The sequence below is a fragment of the Habropoda laboriosa genome, unplaced genomic scaffold, assembly GCF_001263275.1.
Source record: "Habropoda laboriosa isolate 0110345459 unplaced genomic scaffold, ASM126327v1 scaffold11, whole genome shotgun sequence".
NCBI lineage: Eukaryota > Metazoa > Arthropoda > Insecta > Hymenoptera > Apidae > Habropoda > Habropoda laboriosa.
In genome coordinates, this window is record NW_017100150.1 from 2073529 (window position 1) to 2092360 (window position 18832).

Here is an 18832-nt window from a genome sequence, read left to right on the forward strand (position 1 = left end):
AAAATTCCTATCGGGATCAAACGTTTCACCGCTTGTGACACACTTCTCGTTTTTGAAACGTGGACATTTCAAGTTTATCGCAGCGACTGTCGCCGAAAAAAATGTCGTGTCGTGACGCAGTCTAAATAGTTCTAGGTCTCACAATATACCTCGTACGAGAGATTTCGTGGATTAACATTTTGCACAGTGAAGGGCGTGATTGTTGCATGCACGCAAATGTGTTATGATTAGAATAACAGACATATTGATTATATAAGAAGGGGACAGATGTGTCTCTGTTTCGAATGCCGGTTGAAACAAGAGACATCTAAAAATTCATGGGTCATTTTTGACCCGACATCCGCAATCCAAAGGTTAAGGAGATTTCTGAGTACTCAGGATAAAAATATTGATATCTCTTTGTTTTGCATTTTTGCGCTACTTACAGTCTGGAGAATAGTCTGTCGAATGATTTTTCGAAATTGCATAAATTGTAAGAGTCATGAGCTAAATCTTTAAACGCGGCTTTCTCGACACCAAATTTTCCAAGGCTCTCCCGAGGTTTTCTCGGAAACTATTCGACCGATTGCTTTCCCCTTTATACTGCATACTTGGAACATCTATTACTATCGTCTTAACCAAAATCAAGTCAATATTCTCATAACTTTGCTTTTTTTTTTTACACCTAAATCGTGGTTGGAGCACCAGCGACACTCACGTGATAAGTTAGCAAAAATGTTCGCACTCCACTAACTCCGAATATTTACAACATTTCGAGCTTTTATTGTTAATTTTACACAGCCAAAAGATGAGTAAAGTTATACACAAAGCGGAAATATTGTAACTTTCCCCGTCGCCCAGTAAGAAATCATGAAATCCGCTGAAAAATCAGCCGTCCGAATCGGAATACCCCTGTTTAAATAAGAAAATAGGGGGCGAACTCGTGGCGTTTCTCAACGTCATTTTTCGAAAGTAGACTGGGTGTAAAGCGACTTTTACCATGATCTGCCAAAATCCACGACGTAAATCACGCGAAGTTAGATGTACCATTGAAGAGAAGGAGGCTTTCCTCCGTTTATTGCGAGGTTATTCGTTGGAGCGGCTGCCCCAAAGGTACGGACCCTCTCTCGTTTCCCCTCTGTTTTAATGTTCTATCGATCTGGACCACCGCCGGCACCTGCCTCACACCCACGGTATTACTATTGCCGAAGTATAAATTTTCCGAGTGTCTCCGTTAACCTCGAGGAACACGCGAAAATTTCTCTACTCTTGCTCACCCTCCCCTGTCCCTTGGCCCACCTCCTTTAGCCCCAACTCTGGCTCGTATCCTACCGCCACTATATCCTTCGACCGCCGGATACACGTACCTAAATCGCGGGTTCTGATCAGCGGGCGTCCAACATCCTGGCTCTCTTAAGATGTACGAGGAAAGGCGAATTCCCGGGATTCTCGTTTTCCCTTCGACCTCGACTCCGCAACTCGAGATCGGTGCATTTAATGAGCATTGGAGCGTGTAACGCGCGTCTGAGTTCGGTGAGCAGCGTTGACGAGAGAGAGAGAGAGGAAGCTTTTCGCCTGGAACGAATTTTTCGCCTAATGCACGGAGAATGAATGTCGAAGTGACGAAACGAGTATCACGGTTGATTTGTACCAGTCGAATCTATGTATTTCCTTCTTTTCTTCTTTCCAAGAAATTTCTTTTCTACGATTGTTTCGAATCTTTTGAAAATTGTTTCAAAAATTCGTCGTATTTTCTGTATTGAAAATATGGAAAAATTAATTTTGTCAATTGTGTAAAGAAGGTATTGTCTCGGTAACTTCAATTTAAATCCCATGTTTTTCAAACTTGGACTATTTACAAAAATCGTAATAAACAAGAATTTTCCGCGAAAGAAATAAAACCGTGCAAGGAAAACAAGAGAGGTGGAAAAATATCACAAGTCCGTACTTATAACACCACGTTCTAATGCCACCTAAGCTAGTAAAAGCTGACCACTTGAAACGCGGAGGATCGATAAATCCGGCGGCAATAAATCAAGAAATCCGAAAAAAGGGCTTTCATAACATTCAATCGATAAAATCTCAGCTGGGATATAAGGCTGGAAGTAGAACACCGACGACCACGGGGCAAAAAATTCATTTCGTATTCTTAATTTCCACGTGGCTGTTGATTCCAAAATTTCCCTCGGACCGACATAATATTCCCATAAAATATCCGATCGGGGGTGGTTCGTCGGTCCTGTTACCCACCTACATACGTAAGTACACGTATAGTTGACGTGTTGAGCGGTCACTTGGTCGATAGGAAAACTCATCGGCGAAAAAAAGCGTCGTCCGATCATGACCCCCCTTTAACGTACCTGAGACCTCTCAGAAGTGAGCGCACGTTTCGTTAGAGCCACGTAATCCTATGCCGCATGCCGCACGGAGCTATGACTTAGTAATGCGTGTAAAGCAGCTGGGTGTCGCTGCTCGGAATCACGAATAGCCTATACCGTCTTTGGCCGTGCAAGAAATTCGATTTGATGGGTGCTTAGACAGCTCGAACTAGGCAGGTCTGAGAGACGAGGTCGGTAGGACGGCCGGTGTGTCGTATAAACGGTCTGGTCACGGAAAGTAGAGAAGGGGCTGGCTCGGCTGGCTGGCTGGCTGGTTGAAGGTGGGATTCTCAACCGTTTCCTCGCCTGGTGCCACGGGTTTAGGAGAGTCCAGGGGGCCAGGGGGAACGGCACAAGTTATCGACCGTAGTTTAGAATCGGCTTAGGAGGCGAGCATTCGGTCTGCCGGTCTATCTAGGCTAACCGCGCAAACGCGCGGTATCATATCGGAAATGGAAATTCGAATCGGAAATACTTTATCCCGCGGGGGCCAACGATGTCGTTGGAGGATAAGGGACAGAGAAGAGAGCAGCGGTGAGGGTGCCGCTGGTTGAAGATGACGGTGATGCCGATGGTGTGATGCTAAGTTTGCAGGTAGACGGAGGAGGGTGAGAAAAAGAGGAAAGCGTAGGAAGGTAACGTTTGGAGAAACGAGGCAAAAGGCGAACCGACGAGTCTTCGAAATGACACAAATAGCGGTAAGAAGAGGGTTGGGCCGGAATACCAACAGGAGGGAAGGGAAACACCCTCTACCACCACCCCCTTCGTACGTACTCCTGAAGAGCTTTTCGAACAGTCAACCTTTTCGGGGAGATTCCTCGCGACGAGTATATTTTTAGGTTTCCTATCCGTCCTTCGCATCAGCCATCCGACTGCCAGCGGCACGTTGTCACGGACGCTCCCGCATTTACGTGGAACCGCGCGGTTCTGTGTGCGCCACAACCGATGTCGTCCTCTGTTATTCCACATCCATTTCTCCTCCACGTCCGCCTTACCATGGAATACCGTTCTGCTTTAACTCTCCCTACCTTCTCTCTTCCCTCCTTCGTCCCTTCTTCCTATCTTCTTCTATTCGCCCTGTCGCGATTCTCCCTTATTTTTCATATAAATCGCGTAATGGACTTATGGATAGACGGATGCGAGTGGCTGTTTTGTTCGAGTTTTTTTTTCCCCCCAAAGGAAACTGCACTCTATATTGGCACGCGACGATGTCGCGACTGTTTCTTCTTACGAAGGCTGAATTTTACGTTTGCCGGGGAATCAAATGACTGAAGTCGGGAATGTCCGGGCTGGCTCGCCGGAAACGTTTCACGGATACCGAAGAATCTAGGAAAGATGCGGTGAATTGGAGGAAATTTTAAAGCGCGTATTAAGTTAACCCGCATCAGACGATGTTCACCATGAAACGAATACAAATCTCGTTTCGAATCTAGCTCGTTCGAACTTTTCACCTCTGTTTGCTGCAAATTTTTCATTCTTGAAATCGTGTTGAACTAGTGAGTGTTCGGAAGTATTACGGAAAATATTTAAAAAAATAGGTTAATTTAGTAAAAATATATCTTAACCCTTTCGTTATTGTTGGTTCCTATAGGCGCTTTGAAAATTTACTCCTTTTAGCCTAATTTAATCCCTAATTTTATCTTATAAGTGTTTCTACCTTAACTTAACGAAATACATTTTGAAACGATGCAGCCAAAATGAAAGATTTTGCGGTACGTGTGTTACGCACTAAAATCTGCCGTAGCGAAAGGGTTAACTTAGCCAAAATAAATATTTTCACTATTCATATTCCTAATATTTTAAATAATATAACAATATTATGTAAATAAAGTAATATTTTAACTACTCTAAATATTTTTTCCTGTACGTGTTTAATTGTTTGGAATATTTTTAAGAAAAATTGTACATCGTGTTAAACATAATATCGCTGGCAAGAGAAATTTGCCGATTCAAATATTTTGAAATTTTCAAATGACCAAATTGTAAAATTTAACTAAACACGAACACGCGTATATACGCTTCGGGATAGGAATTTCCCTCAAATTCGATTCATCTTATTTCCCATTACAAATTCAAATAGACACCGGATACAGGTGCACACTTATAACATCTCAGATCTGTGTTTCCCGTGTTCCAAATGAAAGTACAGCACGCTACAAAATTTCTGTAACCAGAAAGTCGTAACGTCTGCACGCGTAATAATGTCACCGTGTTATCGATACGAGTTAGAATTTATAGTTGGATCAATTGTTGCGTTAACCATTTCTATCCATTCGACGCGTACCGTATAACGTACATATGCACACGTACGTTCAACCTAAGTAATATGTACGTACGTACATACGTATTTATTACATTTGTTCCATGCGGAGAACGGTAATAGACCACTTTTCTCAATCCACTCGAGCTATGTATCTTAAACCGGAGTAGTAGTAAATAAAAGTTACGGCCGCCATCTTGTGTACTGCAAGTTACGGCCTCTAGCTGTTGGTCGTAACGTTTCACCTTTTTGTTTATTCCAGTTCTCGATCTCTTTTTTAACGCAAGATAACACACCTACTTCGTGACTTCTCCTTTACTCGCTGCGCAACCATTCGATAACATTCACGGGGGAATGTTACCGTTGCGTTGCTATAACGCGTATTTACTACGCGCGTATAGAAGAAAATAGGCTGCAAAACTGGCTACTCTCTCACTTCCATAATATCTGTGTAATTGTTCGAGATAACGTCCACGCTGAAGTTTTATATCGAACGTCTTGATATCGAAGACGTTGTTTGGTAATGTTTATTGCTCTCGAAATTATGTAGTATTTAGTTTTTAGTGCTGAAGCAGGTGTGAACGGTGATTATTTTTTTATATTTTTACAAAATGGTTCGAGTCTTAAATAATTTTCCATAAATTCAGAATTGAAATTTGGTGAATGTGCGGCACTTTTATGAACTGTATTTTGAACGTACATAGTAACAAGTATATAAATTTAAGAGATAAAACGAAATTTTGAATTTGTCCAAACTCAAACAGTGAATGCTAATACAAGTTCGCCAACTTTGCCATACTTAATTTAAATTGCTTTGACACAAGATTATTGGAAATCACCCGGTGAATTTTAATCCTGCAGCCACTTATAAATTTTGCCAGCCTGATTCGTCCTGTAAAACAAGCACACAGGGTATTTAAAAGTTCCGAAGATTAAATTCTTCTAAATTAAATTAAACTCTGTAATTTCCACTTGGTGAAGTAATTTGATCCGCGGATAATTCAAGCAAGAAATAAAATTTCTATTTATTTATAACGTACAAATAAAAAATGAATTCTACTGTACGTTTTAAAATACGTTCCATAGAACTTACTATGCTTCAAGCAAATAATTTCGAAAAATATTTCACAATAAAGCTTCGACTGCTTTCTTGAAATTCTCTTCTGTTGACAATTTTATTTTATTTATTAACATCTCAAAGAGTAAATATCCGTACTTGAAATAATCTTGGAATAGCGAGAACTATTGTCGTTACTTTGCAACTTTACTGCAAGCACCGTTTACTAATATTTTCGAGTTTTAAGGTACAATTTCGCTTGTACTGTTTCAGGAAGCGGAAAGTGCCATCGGTGCTATGAATGGACAATGGCTTGGTAGCAGGAGTATTCGAACGAATTGGGCGACTCGCAAACCTCCTGCACCAAAATCCGAAGGTAAGTACTGGCATACATTTGCCTCTTTCAGATCTATATTGTACACAACAGTGGTGCATGATTGCTATTGCAATAACTGAATCACACAATCGAGAATCTAGCGAAGAATAGATATCCATTTTTGAACTAGATTCTACATACATATACTTTGATGTAGAAAATATTATGTAGATGTACGTGTACACGTGTAACAGAAATAGTGAAATGTGTTTCAATATTGTTTTTAGTATGAAAAAAAGAAAAATAGCGTACCTGCAAAGGATCCGTTTAATAATTCTAGAGACGTTGCATAAAGAAAAGAAAAATAAGCAAACAGTGGAGTGAAATTTTTCAGATATTTAAATGAAATCGAAGGAGTTGCATTTTTAGATTTAACAGTGAGTTATAAAATCTAAATACGAGAGAATTTCAACGTAGAAATTTCAAAATTTATACAGATTACGACAGTTTCATATTGCAGATGTAATTAATTTTTGATCAATTGTATTTAATTATCGTTTCTATGAACTATTCGAATTGCATCATATTGCACTTGTTAGCAAAATTTTAACGAATGTGACGAATGATGAATTGGTTTAATAAGATGTAGAAGGCTTATAGAAATATGTGAGGTATTTTATATGAAATTTTTTTTAGAATGTCTATTTTAAAAAAAATGATATTGTAACAGAACTGATAAGAGGTTCTTGTACTTATTTTATAAATAAACGTGCATGTTGTTAAATGTGTATTTTAAAAAATTAAATCTTATCGCAGCTTCAATAAATAAAATTTATATAAAGTGCAATACATTCAACGAAAAGGTATAAATCTATTAGTTATCGAATGTCACGTTTTGAATGACGAGGTAGTTAAGGTAAAGTTATCGAGAGTTATTTAAAGGTACTCAGGTCAGCTTTCGACTCAGCATAACAGCAGCAATTTCAGAAATTTTTAATAAACAGTTATTCCATAAGGTACAAAAAATTGACACATACATATGTGGTAGCAATTAATATCGTACATTCTTCACGTAATTCATACCAGTAACAAACAGAATTTTTTAAAAACAGCACAATTTTCCCTCGCCAGCGAAGGGAATAATATCGAAGCGATAAAAGTAACATACAAACAGACAATCATTGTCTAACTTCGTTGTAACACAATTTTTAGAAACTTTTCAAATTTTAACGAGAATCGTCGAATATTTCACGACACCTCAGTTCCCCGACTCGTTAATAATTTCACAGACACGCGTACAAAAGAGAGAGAGAAAAAAAGAAGCAATCAGAGAATAGAAAAGATCTCCATCTTTTATAACGAGGTCTTCGAAAAATCGTCGTATTATATATGTACGCCTGTAGGATGATCAGACGCGAATACGAAAGCGATGAGGTAAAGTTAAATGCCGCGGTGGCTCTACACGAACGCGAAATTTTCGCCGACGCAGTCGGAATTCGATTAGGTCCAGTCGGCTGGTCCGGCAAAGAAAGTTTTCATCGTGTGATTCAGGAGAGAGCTTGAAACGGTTTCATTACGAATGCTTTACTTTGCAAAGCAGCTGCTGTAAAGACGGCGACGATCGAGTGTTTGTTAATCGTCACATGGACTTCCGACACATTTTTCCTTCCGTAAAGGGACACAAGAGAAGAAAGAAAATTGTTATATCGTAAGCACAAATGTAGCGGCAGTGGTTTTTTAATTTTTCCAAGAATTGCTTGCGTTCTCTGTGAAACACTTCATTTTCAAAAAGATTGTAAAACTGGCAGAGGCCCATTTACCATAAGGCCCATTAGGCGCAATTATTAAGCCTTGCTTCTCACAAAGGACAATGTAAAGGAACGGCTTAGTTATAGTTGCAAAATATCTACTTATTTTTGAATATTAAATTCATAACATAAAAAGATGCGCCTGAGGCCTCCAAAAGTATAAATGTGGCCCTGAAAGTAGGCCTAAAGGAGCTTCAACTCGAAGGACTAGTAGGATCAGACACACGTCCCTAAGTGAAGCAACCATAACTGTTAGTTTAGACGCAATTTTACCATCCACTGTACCGACTTTTTAATTACCAAACAATTGGCTCACAATACAATAACCCTTTTCCACAGGAATTCCCCAAAAACCAGAAACTTCGTTCTTCCATTCACCACTCTTATCCTCTCTAGATCTATTTAAAAAACGCTCTACGACCAATAACCGACTTTCTATACTTTCCAACTATTCACCCCTGAAATTAACTCCAGCAAATTCTTCTCCTCTTCGCAAATTCCAGTCAGTCTTATTTCGACCAGCAACCGACGAACGACCAAGTCTTAGATCACCTCGAGCTCACTGGATCTAAGCGATAAGCCGAGTCTTATCCAGCAACGTTCGAAACATAGTATTTCAACCTCTCTTCGGACCTTTTCAAAAAACTTCGCAAATCTTCTCGTCGCTATTCAAGTTTCACGATTACACCGGAAACGCCAGTCCGCCAATTTACATTGTCGTCGCTGTACTGTTGCTTTTAACCCCGGCTCGGCAAGGATTGAAATTATTCAACGCATAAAACGGATGAACGCGAACGCATACCGCGGATCGATGACGAAACGAAGGAGAGCCTGTATAAAAATAAGGCTTCACGGTGACACGGCACGTAACGTGGCCTACGCGAACGAGTGAAAATATAAAAAAAAAAGAAGAGAGAGGAACATAAAGAGATGGAAGAAAAAAAAAAGAACAGAACGGTTTATAATAAAACGGCGCTCCATCTACAATTACTACGATCCACTCATTCATGCCGCTTTACCGCGCCTTTTTGTTTTCCTATACTCGAATAGGTCGGTGTACATCGTTTACCTTTGTGTTTATCAGCAACAAGATTCGATTATATGCCTTGGGCGCGCACACACGTTGTTTTTTCGCGGCCTAAACACGTGTTCTTAATAAGCTCTCAGGTCGGAGCTAGCCTTACATACGTTGTTCGATAGGATATCACACTTTGCGCGAAGAATATGACGTATTTTAAATGGAAGTTGGTACCGTCAGGTTTGATCGATAAAATAATTGTGCTTTTGCGCCATTTTCTGTAGTGATTATTAAATATTCATTGTATTAATTATTTTAACTTACTGTTTAATAATTCGATAAAAAGTTCTACTTTGTGTTTTTCATGCATCGTTTCACGTGCTTCATGCCAATTTTCCAAAAGTGGCACCGAACGATATTCCGTTGTTCCCACAGTACCGTCAATCTTTCCCCACGATAGTTATTAAAATCACAGTAAACATCCTACCGTCGAATTAAGATCGATATTGTAATCTTGAAAAATTGATCCGGCCGTTCCGACAAAGGAAGATCTAATTTAACGCCACTCAGACTCGCTAGCAGGACAATTTCTCCGGTAACAATAGTGGACCCAGGTTGCGCAGAAGGGTATTTTCATATCTGCGATATAGCCGGGGCTGAAGGGAATCTTACGAATTGCTTTCGCCGCAGCCTGGAGAATGTAGGACAATGAGTGATTTACACGATTGTTGGCGTAATCGTGATCAGCTCCATAATTAGCGCTGTTAAAGGGAAGAGCCTGATGAAAGTATAACGTTCCAAGTCCGGAGCGAGATAGTAAGAATCCAATTGAAGTTATGAACTAAACGCATAATGAGCTTGGAGGTAGCATTCCGAGAGCCAAGTAAGTATTATTATATTATCATAAGCGGCTCTTCGTCGTCGACCTAGGGACTCCATCGTCCAGGCTGACAGTCACCTCCCGACCCCTCGACTAACTAATTTTATTCCGCAAGTCTTTAATTAGTATTCGTCGTGGAGCGTCCAAACTTTTTCACTAGACGGGCTAGGGCTCGCAGACTCGTCCTACCAGGACCGTTCACCCGTATTTGCATAGGCCAAATTCGCAGAGAACACTTTCTTGCCGGCCAGCTTTGCACGGTTAATATTCCTCGTCGAGGGCTCTTCTAAATTTCGCATCAGGAAAAATGATTATTCGTTAATGAAATTTCGTCCTTACATGTATATACAGACACACACGCGGTGCTATAGAAATTCCTTCGTTTCGTAGCCATGCTTTCTGTACACGCAAACGAAATTAGCTTGGATCTAGATGGAACGGGGAAATTGCAGGATCGTTCGTTACACCAAAACACTATTTTGCGATATCGATCAAGCATTTCTTTTTCTTACAATTAGTCATGAAGCAACTGGATTGTTTGGCTGATTTTTTTCTTTACTTGAAAAATTGCATTTGGCCGTTTCGATAGTACATTTTGTGATAAAGGTAAGTAATTTCATTATGCATCAAATTGAAAAATCCGAAGAAAAGTGTGAAGATCTTTCCTATTAAAAATATTCTCAATTATCTCCAGTCGGTTTATTTGAAAATTAATTGAAAAAATGGGGTGTCAGGTTAATGGTCCGTACAGATAGTTTAGGACTCGTTACAGCGATAATTGATTTACAGTGAATTTGTTAAATTAGAAGAAAAAGGGGAGAAAACTGCAGTTTCGTTCGATTCACTCTCGCAAAAATCGTTTAGCCTCTTTATCGAGCACAGAACTTTATAAATTTGAGGAGTGTTTACTGTATTCTTGTCTTCGCGACATTTATCGTTAGTGAAATCGGAGAAAAAATTGAAACTGTGAAATATGGGCCAAGGCCAGTCGTAGCTGGGAGCGTGTCGTTTAACCGAAAGCGTTTGAAAACTTGTTGGCGATCTTTCGAGGTCCGACAAAATCCTCAAGATCCGAGGGAACAACTTGACTCTGGTAAAAGAACCTCTTGCATAATGTCAACGACCAATCATTTTCACGCGATATGGTTAAATTCGTATTTTCATCTGCGAGCTTTATTCTCTCAAGATTTTCACTGGAAAATCAAAATTTCGAGATACAGAAAGTTACTGGAATTTCGTTATCGAGGTATAAAAAGAAATTCGATAAAGTGTAAAATTGTTGAAACATTGCTCTGTTCGCCAAGTTCAAGATGTCTTTTACCCCAAGAATATTCCTAACTGCTTCTCTTATTGATTTAGTTTTACCTTCGTCACTTTCCTTTTACCAGAAACTTCATTTTTCACTTTTCCCAGCGTCCCTCATCGTAAGGCTCATTTATTCATTTATCAACCCTTATCTTCCACCCTAAAAATGAAAAATTCTAATAAGCACTGGACTAGCGCACAAATATCAAAAATTATCTAATTTGCTATCTTCGAAAGTGTAGACGAAGAAATTCTTCTTTCAAAATTTATCGATAAATCGCACTTTAGAACGATGAAATAAATGGAGCATAAATTAGTGTAAAAATGTTATTTAAAAGAATGTAAAGTGACGTCTATAAATGAAAAGTACACTTGCAAATATAATTGTCAATATCTACCGATAATGTTTACATTTATAAACAATTTTTATTTATTTAACACTCTATAGGACCACGAAACTTCCAGTACCTTATCTATCAGGTGTGCAAATTAATTTGGTGCCTTTTTTCACAAATTTCAATGAAAATTTAAAATATTAAAAATAATAAAACAATTTATTCAAAAAAACATTATACACGTTACTCTTTCATTCTTGTTTTTTTTTTTTCTAATTGATATTTGCTTCTCCCATAAAAATGTAAAGTTGCAATCACTCGCAATTTTTCTTCTCGGGAACAAAGAAAAGTTGGGCTAACCAACGGTACCTTCTCGATAGTTTCGCACAAACGCGAAGAAAGTGATCTAAACACAAGAAAACACGATGAAAACATAAATCATCGTTTCGCTATTCGTGCGTGTTTCAATTGTTGCTAATAGGTTGAATTAAATTACACGTGAGCGGCAATTGAAGGGAATTTGATATTTGAACGATGCCCGGTAATTAATCGTATTAATTAAAATTGATGAATGAATGAGCGCAAAAGCGAGTGGTGCCGTATTGAGATTTTTATGAAGCGGCTGTCGCGAACGTTCCATCCTTAATGGCGGGGATTGGTTTATGTGCAATTTATTATTTATCCGAGACCATTCGCGAGAATCCCTGGCTTAAAGCTCGTTACTCCATAACAATAAGAACACTTGAGACAGTAAATAGTCTCAATATAATGCATGCGCTCAAATAGCGCACTTCAATGTCGAGGTGAGTGCTTTTAATGGAACAACCGTTCCACCAGACAATACAAAATTGCGTCTCATAGCTTGTACGCGAAGAATTTCACGTTTTTCTGAAGCACGGCACGGGGAAAGAAGAAAAAGCAAACGACCAACGGGTGACGTTCGAATAGAAAGAGATTTTTTCGTGATGTTACCCCAGTGAGCGTCGTTCGAGACAATTATTTGACCGTATTCTATATAAACGAGCTCAGTATGTAAAAATATTTCCAAGCGGTTTTCCTCAATATGTTTGCAAATTCGCGGTAGCATGAAGACATTTCTTACAATCGTACGTATAATTTGTTGAGTCGGCGACAGTTACGGTGATTAAACCTCTTGGAATTTCAAACAATCGAATTTTCCGTTCCTTCCTTGCGTATCTCATTGTACACATTTCCGCTTGATAATTAAGCAAATTGTTATAATTACGCGGAAAATGTTGTATCTGGCTTTGTTTCGATTAATTTGCAGATTGAAGAATGAAAAGTAACGTTACAATGTCCATTATAATTATTACGTATGCTAATAAAAGATATTATTTTCTTTAAATAGTATTCTAAGAATTATTCATTTTTCTTGTCAAATGTTTATCGATATTCGGTGTAAATTTGTGTATGTAAATTACACACTCGAACGCAAAATACGGATAAATCGGAATTCTGATTACGTCAAGGCAAACGATCGATTAACATCGAGCACCCGATTTTGGAAAAGTGAATCGAAATTTTTGCTCGAAGTTCGCGCGAGGTAACAAAGTCGACAGCCGAGTCGTGTAAAAGAAAAAGGAGTGCGATACTTTGGAAAATATCGTGCAGCGCGAAATCAAAGGTTCGAAGACACATTGAACGCATTCAAGGGAAACGGAAGAAGTTCGTAACAGAAAAGTGCAAGTTTATCGATTATCGTTTCGCTCGTCTGAATTACACGCTGCCAGTTTATACGACTCCGGACTTTTCTGCTCCTTGCCTCGGTATCTCTCCAAGAGTGTCCCAGCGATTGCGCCAAGTCTCGTCTGGAAATCCGAAATGTGATGCGGCATAACTGCCGCTTCGAGACTCATCTGCATACACCTTCGTGTAATAAGACGTCACTGGAACCGCGTTAACCTTTTGCATTATACATTCTTCGGCAAATTCCGAACGTGAAATTTTACAAACAAAAGGAATGTATTTATAGGTAGATAATACTGACACTTAATTAAATTCTTTTTAAGTCTCATCCACTTTTATTTTGCCATACTTTTAAATGGCTAAATAGAGCAACAAATTGCACTAAATTCGGGGAAGTTATAACTTATGTGATAATTAAACGCTTTTATTTCCTTTATTAACACTTTCGCTGTTACTGAATGAAAGGGTTATCATTCAACGCTGGTATAGAAAGAAAGATACGTTTCGTGATTGTTTTTGTGCATTTTGGCGTTGAATGACTTATAGTCGACTGTGATATTTAATTTGTAAAGGGAAAATAAATTAACGAATTGTACGCGTTGGTGTATTTTACATTTTATACAATCTTACGATTTGTAGAGCTTCAAATTCGAGATTTACGTCTACAACATGTGTGTTTTATTGAGAATTTAACCCTTTCGCTACGTAAACGAGTCCCCGCTTTTGCCCTTCATAGCGAAAGTCTTAAACTTGAAGCGAAACACACATTTTGTAGACGTAAATCTCCATGAAAATCTTTACTAATCGTAAGATTCTATGAAATGTGTCATGTACCATGCAAAAAGCACTGAAATACACCGAAGAGACATCACCTATCTGCATTTTATGTATTAAATTTAGCATTCGGTGGTATAAAAAGGGAAACCATAGAACGAAGGAATTAAGCAACTTTCCGTGCTCTGATATTGCGCAACAGTGTTAGTTCATTTATACCGTGTATCTGAGCTATGACACGAAATGCGGATAAGAAGTTGAATGTAAGAAATTTCTGATCGCGATACATACTACAGAAGGGAAAAGAAAGGAAGAAGTTAGAGACGGTATAGTTGAGGCAATCCAGCATTTAATTTGAGAGATCCCGAAGTTCGTCAGCAACTGGGTCAATATTTTATAGCCCCAGCAATTAGATAATTTTGCGGTCAGGCAAAAATATGATTGCTGGCATGTGAAAGAGACCAACTTGGGGGGCTTGGGTTAATGTTGAAAGTTTGTATCACTGTCGACTCTGAATCGTTCGTAACTAAACCATAACTGCTGCCGATTTCGCATCGCTACTTTTTAAGAGAATCAACGATGCTCTTTCATTTTTCCGACTTTTAATCTCTGAGACGAAACTTATCGCGGAGGATGCGAAGCTGAAACTTGTCGTGCCGCATTAAACGGTCCAAGTAATGAAAACTCGAAAACCAGGCTTCCTTCGAGAAAAAAAACGAGGTCATTAAATACACGAGTACCTTCTTTGTTTTTCTTTCTTCTCGTAGTTTTCGCTATCGTTACGAGTACTTGCCGCTTTATCTTTTTTCTGTAATACAATTTTACTCGAAGTCGCGAAGTTCTGCTTAACAAGCTGGAAACTACGTTAGTGTGAATAGAGTAACGCGTACGAGACTGATTGGTAAAAGTGATACAAGATTGTATGAATTAACGACAATTTTTGTGTAACTGCAACTTTTGCATTTTGGTAAAAGTGATACAAGATTGTATGAATTAACGACAATTTTTGTGTAACTGCAACTTTTGCATTTGTGATCAAATTCTGTTCTGAAATGAAGGGTAAATAACAATTTCTATAGTCTAAGAATTTCGTGTAAATATTCGTAACCTAAAGTAAATGGGATTACAACTGATTTAATTTTGTGAAAGAATATTTCAGGAGAGACGTCTTCTGTTCAGAGAAACTCTGAAGTTGAAACAAGATTTCTTGTGAAATTTCATAGAAATTACACGTACAAATTTAAATGTCTAATTTTTAACAGCTTTTAATTATTTACATATTAGAAATGAAACATTTTGACATCGAACTCGATAGGTAAATAAGTGAAAAATCGAGAAATGCACAGTGACGATTGCCGAAAGAAGAGAAAAATCTATTGAAATAAAATTGTCATCTCTATATTCCACGGTTAAACACAATTCAAAAAATTATAAATACGAACGTAGATGCGTTTACATTAAACAGAATATAAATGAAGAATAATGAAAGTAACGAGAACACAAGATCGCGTATTTTATCTTTCATTTAACAAGAAATCTTCTAACCGATGTAAATTCGTTTCCCAGAACTACACGCATCACAATAATTCTAACACCGCGTACATTACCGCACAAGAAAATTTGCGAACGTGCGCGAAATTGCACGGCAACAAACAAACCGGGGAAAAACAATACACGCAGAAAGGGGAGCAGGAAGAACCGGGAGTATCGTAAAAGACGGAAAAACACAATGCGTTTCATTTTTATGGGCCGTAAATAACAACACATAATTAACCCGTCTTTCCTCCATCCCGGTGTGTTTCTTTAGTAGGAAAAGCGGCAAGGTACATCACAGCTGGGCAGTTAGCTCAGCTGTATACTCTAAGAACGAATGTTTATAAAAGCGAGGAACCGTAAAAAACGGAGGGGAAAAAACAGCAAGGAGCGAGTACAGGAAGGTAGATAGAGATTCCAGGGAAATTAACTGTAATTCTCATCTGACCAATTTTCTCCGGCAACATATACGGCTAATAATGCGTATACCTGGTATATACACGCGAATGGATTTGCGAACGCAGGCTTAACGCAACATTAACACATCGGAAGACCAGTCCATCAAGGGTGACGTAGAGCCGACATGGCGGCAGTGAATAAGCGAGCCAGTCCGTTTGCTAGGGTTAAGTGTTGAGCCGTGTTGGAAATTGGCGGCATGCTTCCCGGCACTAAAGTGCGCAAGAGCTCGCGCGTACAAGGGATACGTCGTTCCACGAATCCCCGCCGTCTCTGCTTGAATGCGGACCGTATCGTATGCGTGCGGCGAACTCGTAGGTAAACCGTGCTATCGTTAAAGGGAACGAGACACCGGAATCTATCGTTCCCTACCAACCGATCCTTCATTCGCTGATTTCCTCCTGTACGCCGGATATTTATTCCGTGAAATCGATTAATCAAACCTTTCGCGTTTTTTTTTTTTTGCATGGGGGAGAAAGATTCTTTGGTAAACAGCGTCGAGTATTGTAACGATTTTGCAGAGGGAGAATTTTTTGTTGTGCTTCTTGTGGAATGTCTGTTTTCATTTTGAAGTTTTCGACGGACTTCAGGATGGATAAGTTGTACAATTGCAGGAGACACGGTTTCAATGTTAATGTAATTAGAGTTTTTCTGATTAGCTGGTGAAAGGAATAGGGGTGTGAAATAATGGGAAAGGTGTAAGTACACTGTCGTTTACAAGTTCTACTGTGTTTGTACAGAAAGTAGTAGATCATCCCTTAAGTTTGTGCCGAAAGCGAAATGTGTTTGAATGAAAATCCGAGGAAATTCTGCAGCGATGAGATAATGGTCTTACCAGAAAGAAAATAGGGAAAAGCGCTTATTTGTTTTTCGCTAAATTTAAAGGTCCGTTGGGAATATTGATCTAAATTATTAAATTCGACAAGAACTTATGGGGTGACCTAATATTATATAATTTAAGGTGCATTTCTTCCGCAAAATTAGTGTCACATATTCACGCTATTAGTTTCCAACGTTTCTCTCCTAAATAGTAGATTTGTGAGAAAAATAGAAGACAAAATTTCGTTATTTTTTAATACACAATACGACGGCCTCGGTAGATCCTTTAGGATCTTCAGGATCTTTATAATTTTGTGACGTCTATTTAAGTTTGTATTGCATTCACTGTGTCCTAATACTTATATTTGGGTGGGTAAAGATTTATTAAAGAGACTTACAGCAAGATTATTTTCAGCACAGGTAATTAATGTTACTTTTACCTCGAATTTCTTTACATTCTACCGAACCAGGGGAGAAAAGATTTAAAAGGACCTGCACGTCACAAACACATTGTTTTCTAGTAATAAATTGTTAAAGCTTTCACACAAATGAGATTGTGTGAGATATACCCTTGGAAAGCGTATGCCCTGACGTTCTATAACACACGCAGGCTAATGATGCCTTTTGTATGTGTGGTCGCGCACTCAATCACAAGCACTGTGCGTATGTACGGAGATAAAATCGCTCTAGATGCTTTATACGTGCTGGACAGGCCTAATCAAAAGCTAAAAAATCGTCCTCGGTGTATAATCACGTTTCTAATCTCGAAGATCATCGATAATCTCTAAATAGTAATACATTTTGCTCTAAATGATTTCTTTTGTAAAAAAAAAAAAAAAAAGAAGGGAAAACCTTCTCAACATTGTGAAATAACTTTTATTTTTCATCTCGTAATTGTGAATTTCTGCAACTTGGGAATAATAATTCTTGCAGAACACTGTTTCACAACGAAGATTTAAAAATGTGTATTTCAAGCGTTATTTTTCATTATATTTTTAATATGAAAATTTACTACGCGCGAGTACTATGTTTTCACAAACTCGATTAGCATCGTGAACGTTTTCAAACCTGCAATTTCTAACGAATACAGAGCCATAAAAATTATATGCCTAATTGGTAACCGCTAAGTATGCAATTTAATTTGCAATGCAAATTTTATTCTATGAAATATCACAGAGGAGGGATGAAAATTCACGTACCACTGTATTTTCTAATGGGGAGACAAATTGTTCCAAACAAAGGAAATTATACAGAATTACATATTTTCTAACGTAAGCTGTAATTGAAGTTACTGATTTACGACCGTTAAGTCGTAATTTGTCACTGAAAAATACAAAATTCGTCAATTTACGTTATTCCTCTATTTCGAACAGTTTTCGAGATATTACACTGAATACATTTGCTACCCCTAATTTCTAGGGCGATTTTCACCCTTCCACTGTGAAGGAAAAACTACGCGTCGAATATGTTTTTGAGATCTATCATATACCAAAATTTCACGATTAAATCGGTGATTATCATTTCGGGATGTTGCAATCGTACCTGTTCCACGTTCACCCGTGTATTTTTCCCTCCCGTTACTATTCACCTTCGGTTCTGTGTTTACGTGCATAAGATCTCCTTCGTCACAATGCCAACTTTAACACGATACTGTACATCGATCTTCTGTTACAAGGTAGTTGTCGACGCTTTTCTCACGATCGAAGGTAGAACCGAGTTCGGACGGAATCCGAGAAGTTGGGGACTACTTAGAAAGTGCTCGAGCACGCTTAATACTAAATTACGCACCGTTCTTGAACTTTCTCGCTAAATAGAAACTTTGAATATTTAGCCGTAGTAAGAATATTTGATTAGCACCGCATTCGGTGCTCCGGACTTAAGTCCTTCGGAAATTATATTTTTCATCGTGAACGAAAATTATTTCGGTATACTGCTCTATGTGTAGCAGGGCGAAGTAAATGCTATTCTTCTACGTGAAACAAAGCGTATACAGATTCTTTTCATTTTTATTGTCGTTCTTCTTGGTTTACGTATCTTGGTTTCACGTTAACTTCGCATTAAATTTTTTGTTAGTATGTAATAGAAAGAAGTAAAAGTAGGTATACTGGATGTGCAAATTAATTCAGTATCATTTCTCACGAATTACAATTTTTATTCAATAAAAATCGAACACAATTTTAATTTTTAAAATAATCTCCATTGTTAGG

General features: G+C 38.4%; 1 protein-coding gene across 2 annotated transcripts in view; it reads left to right on the forward strand.

Annotated features, from left to right (window-relative positions):
- The window catches only part of LOC108574748 (nucleolysin TIAR), a 252125-nt gene that overhangs the window by 184091 nt on the left and 49202 nt on the right, over positions 1–18832 (forward strand). For both annotated transcript variants that reach the window (XM_017937387.1, XM_017937395.1), the window contains exon 4: positions 5948–6050. In XM_017937387.1, coding sequence (XP_017792876.1) covers positions 5948–6050 — 103 coding nt within the window. The remainder of the gene's footprint in view (positions 1–5947; positions 6051–18832) is intronic.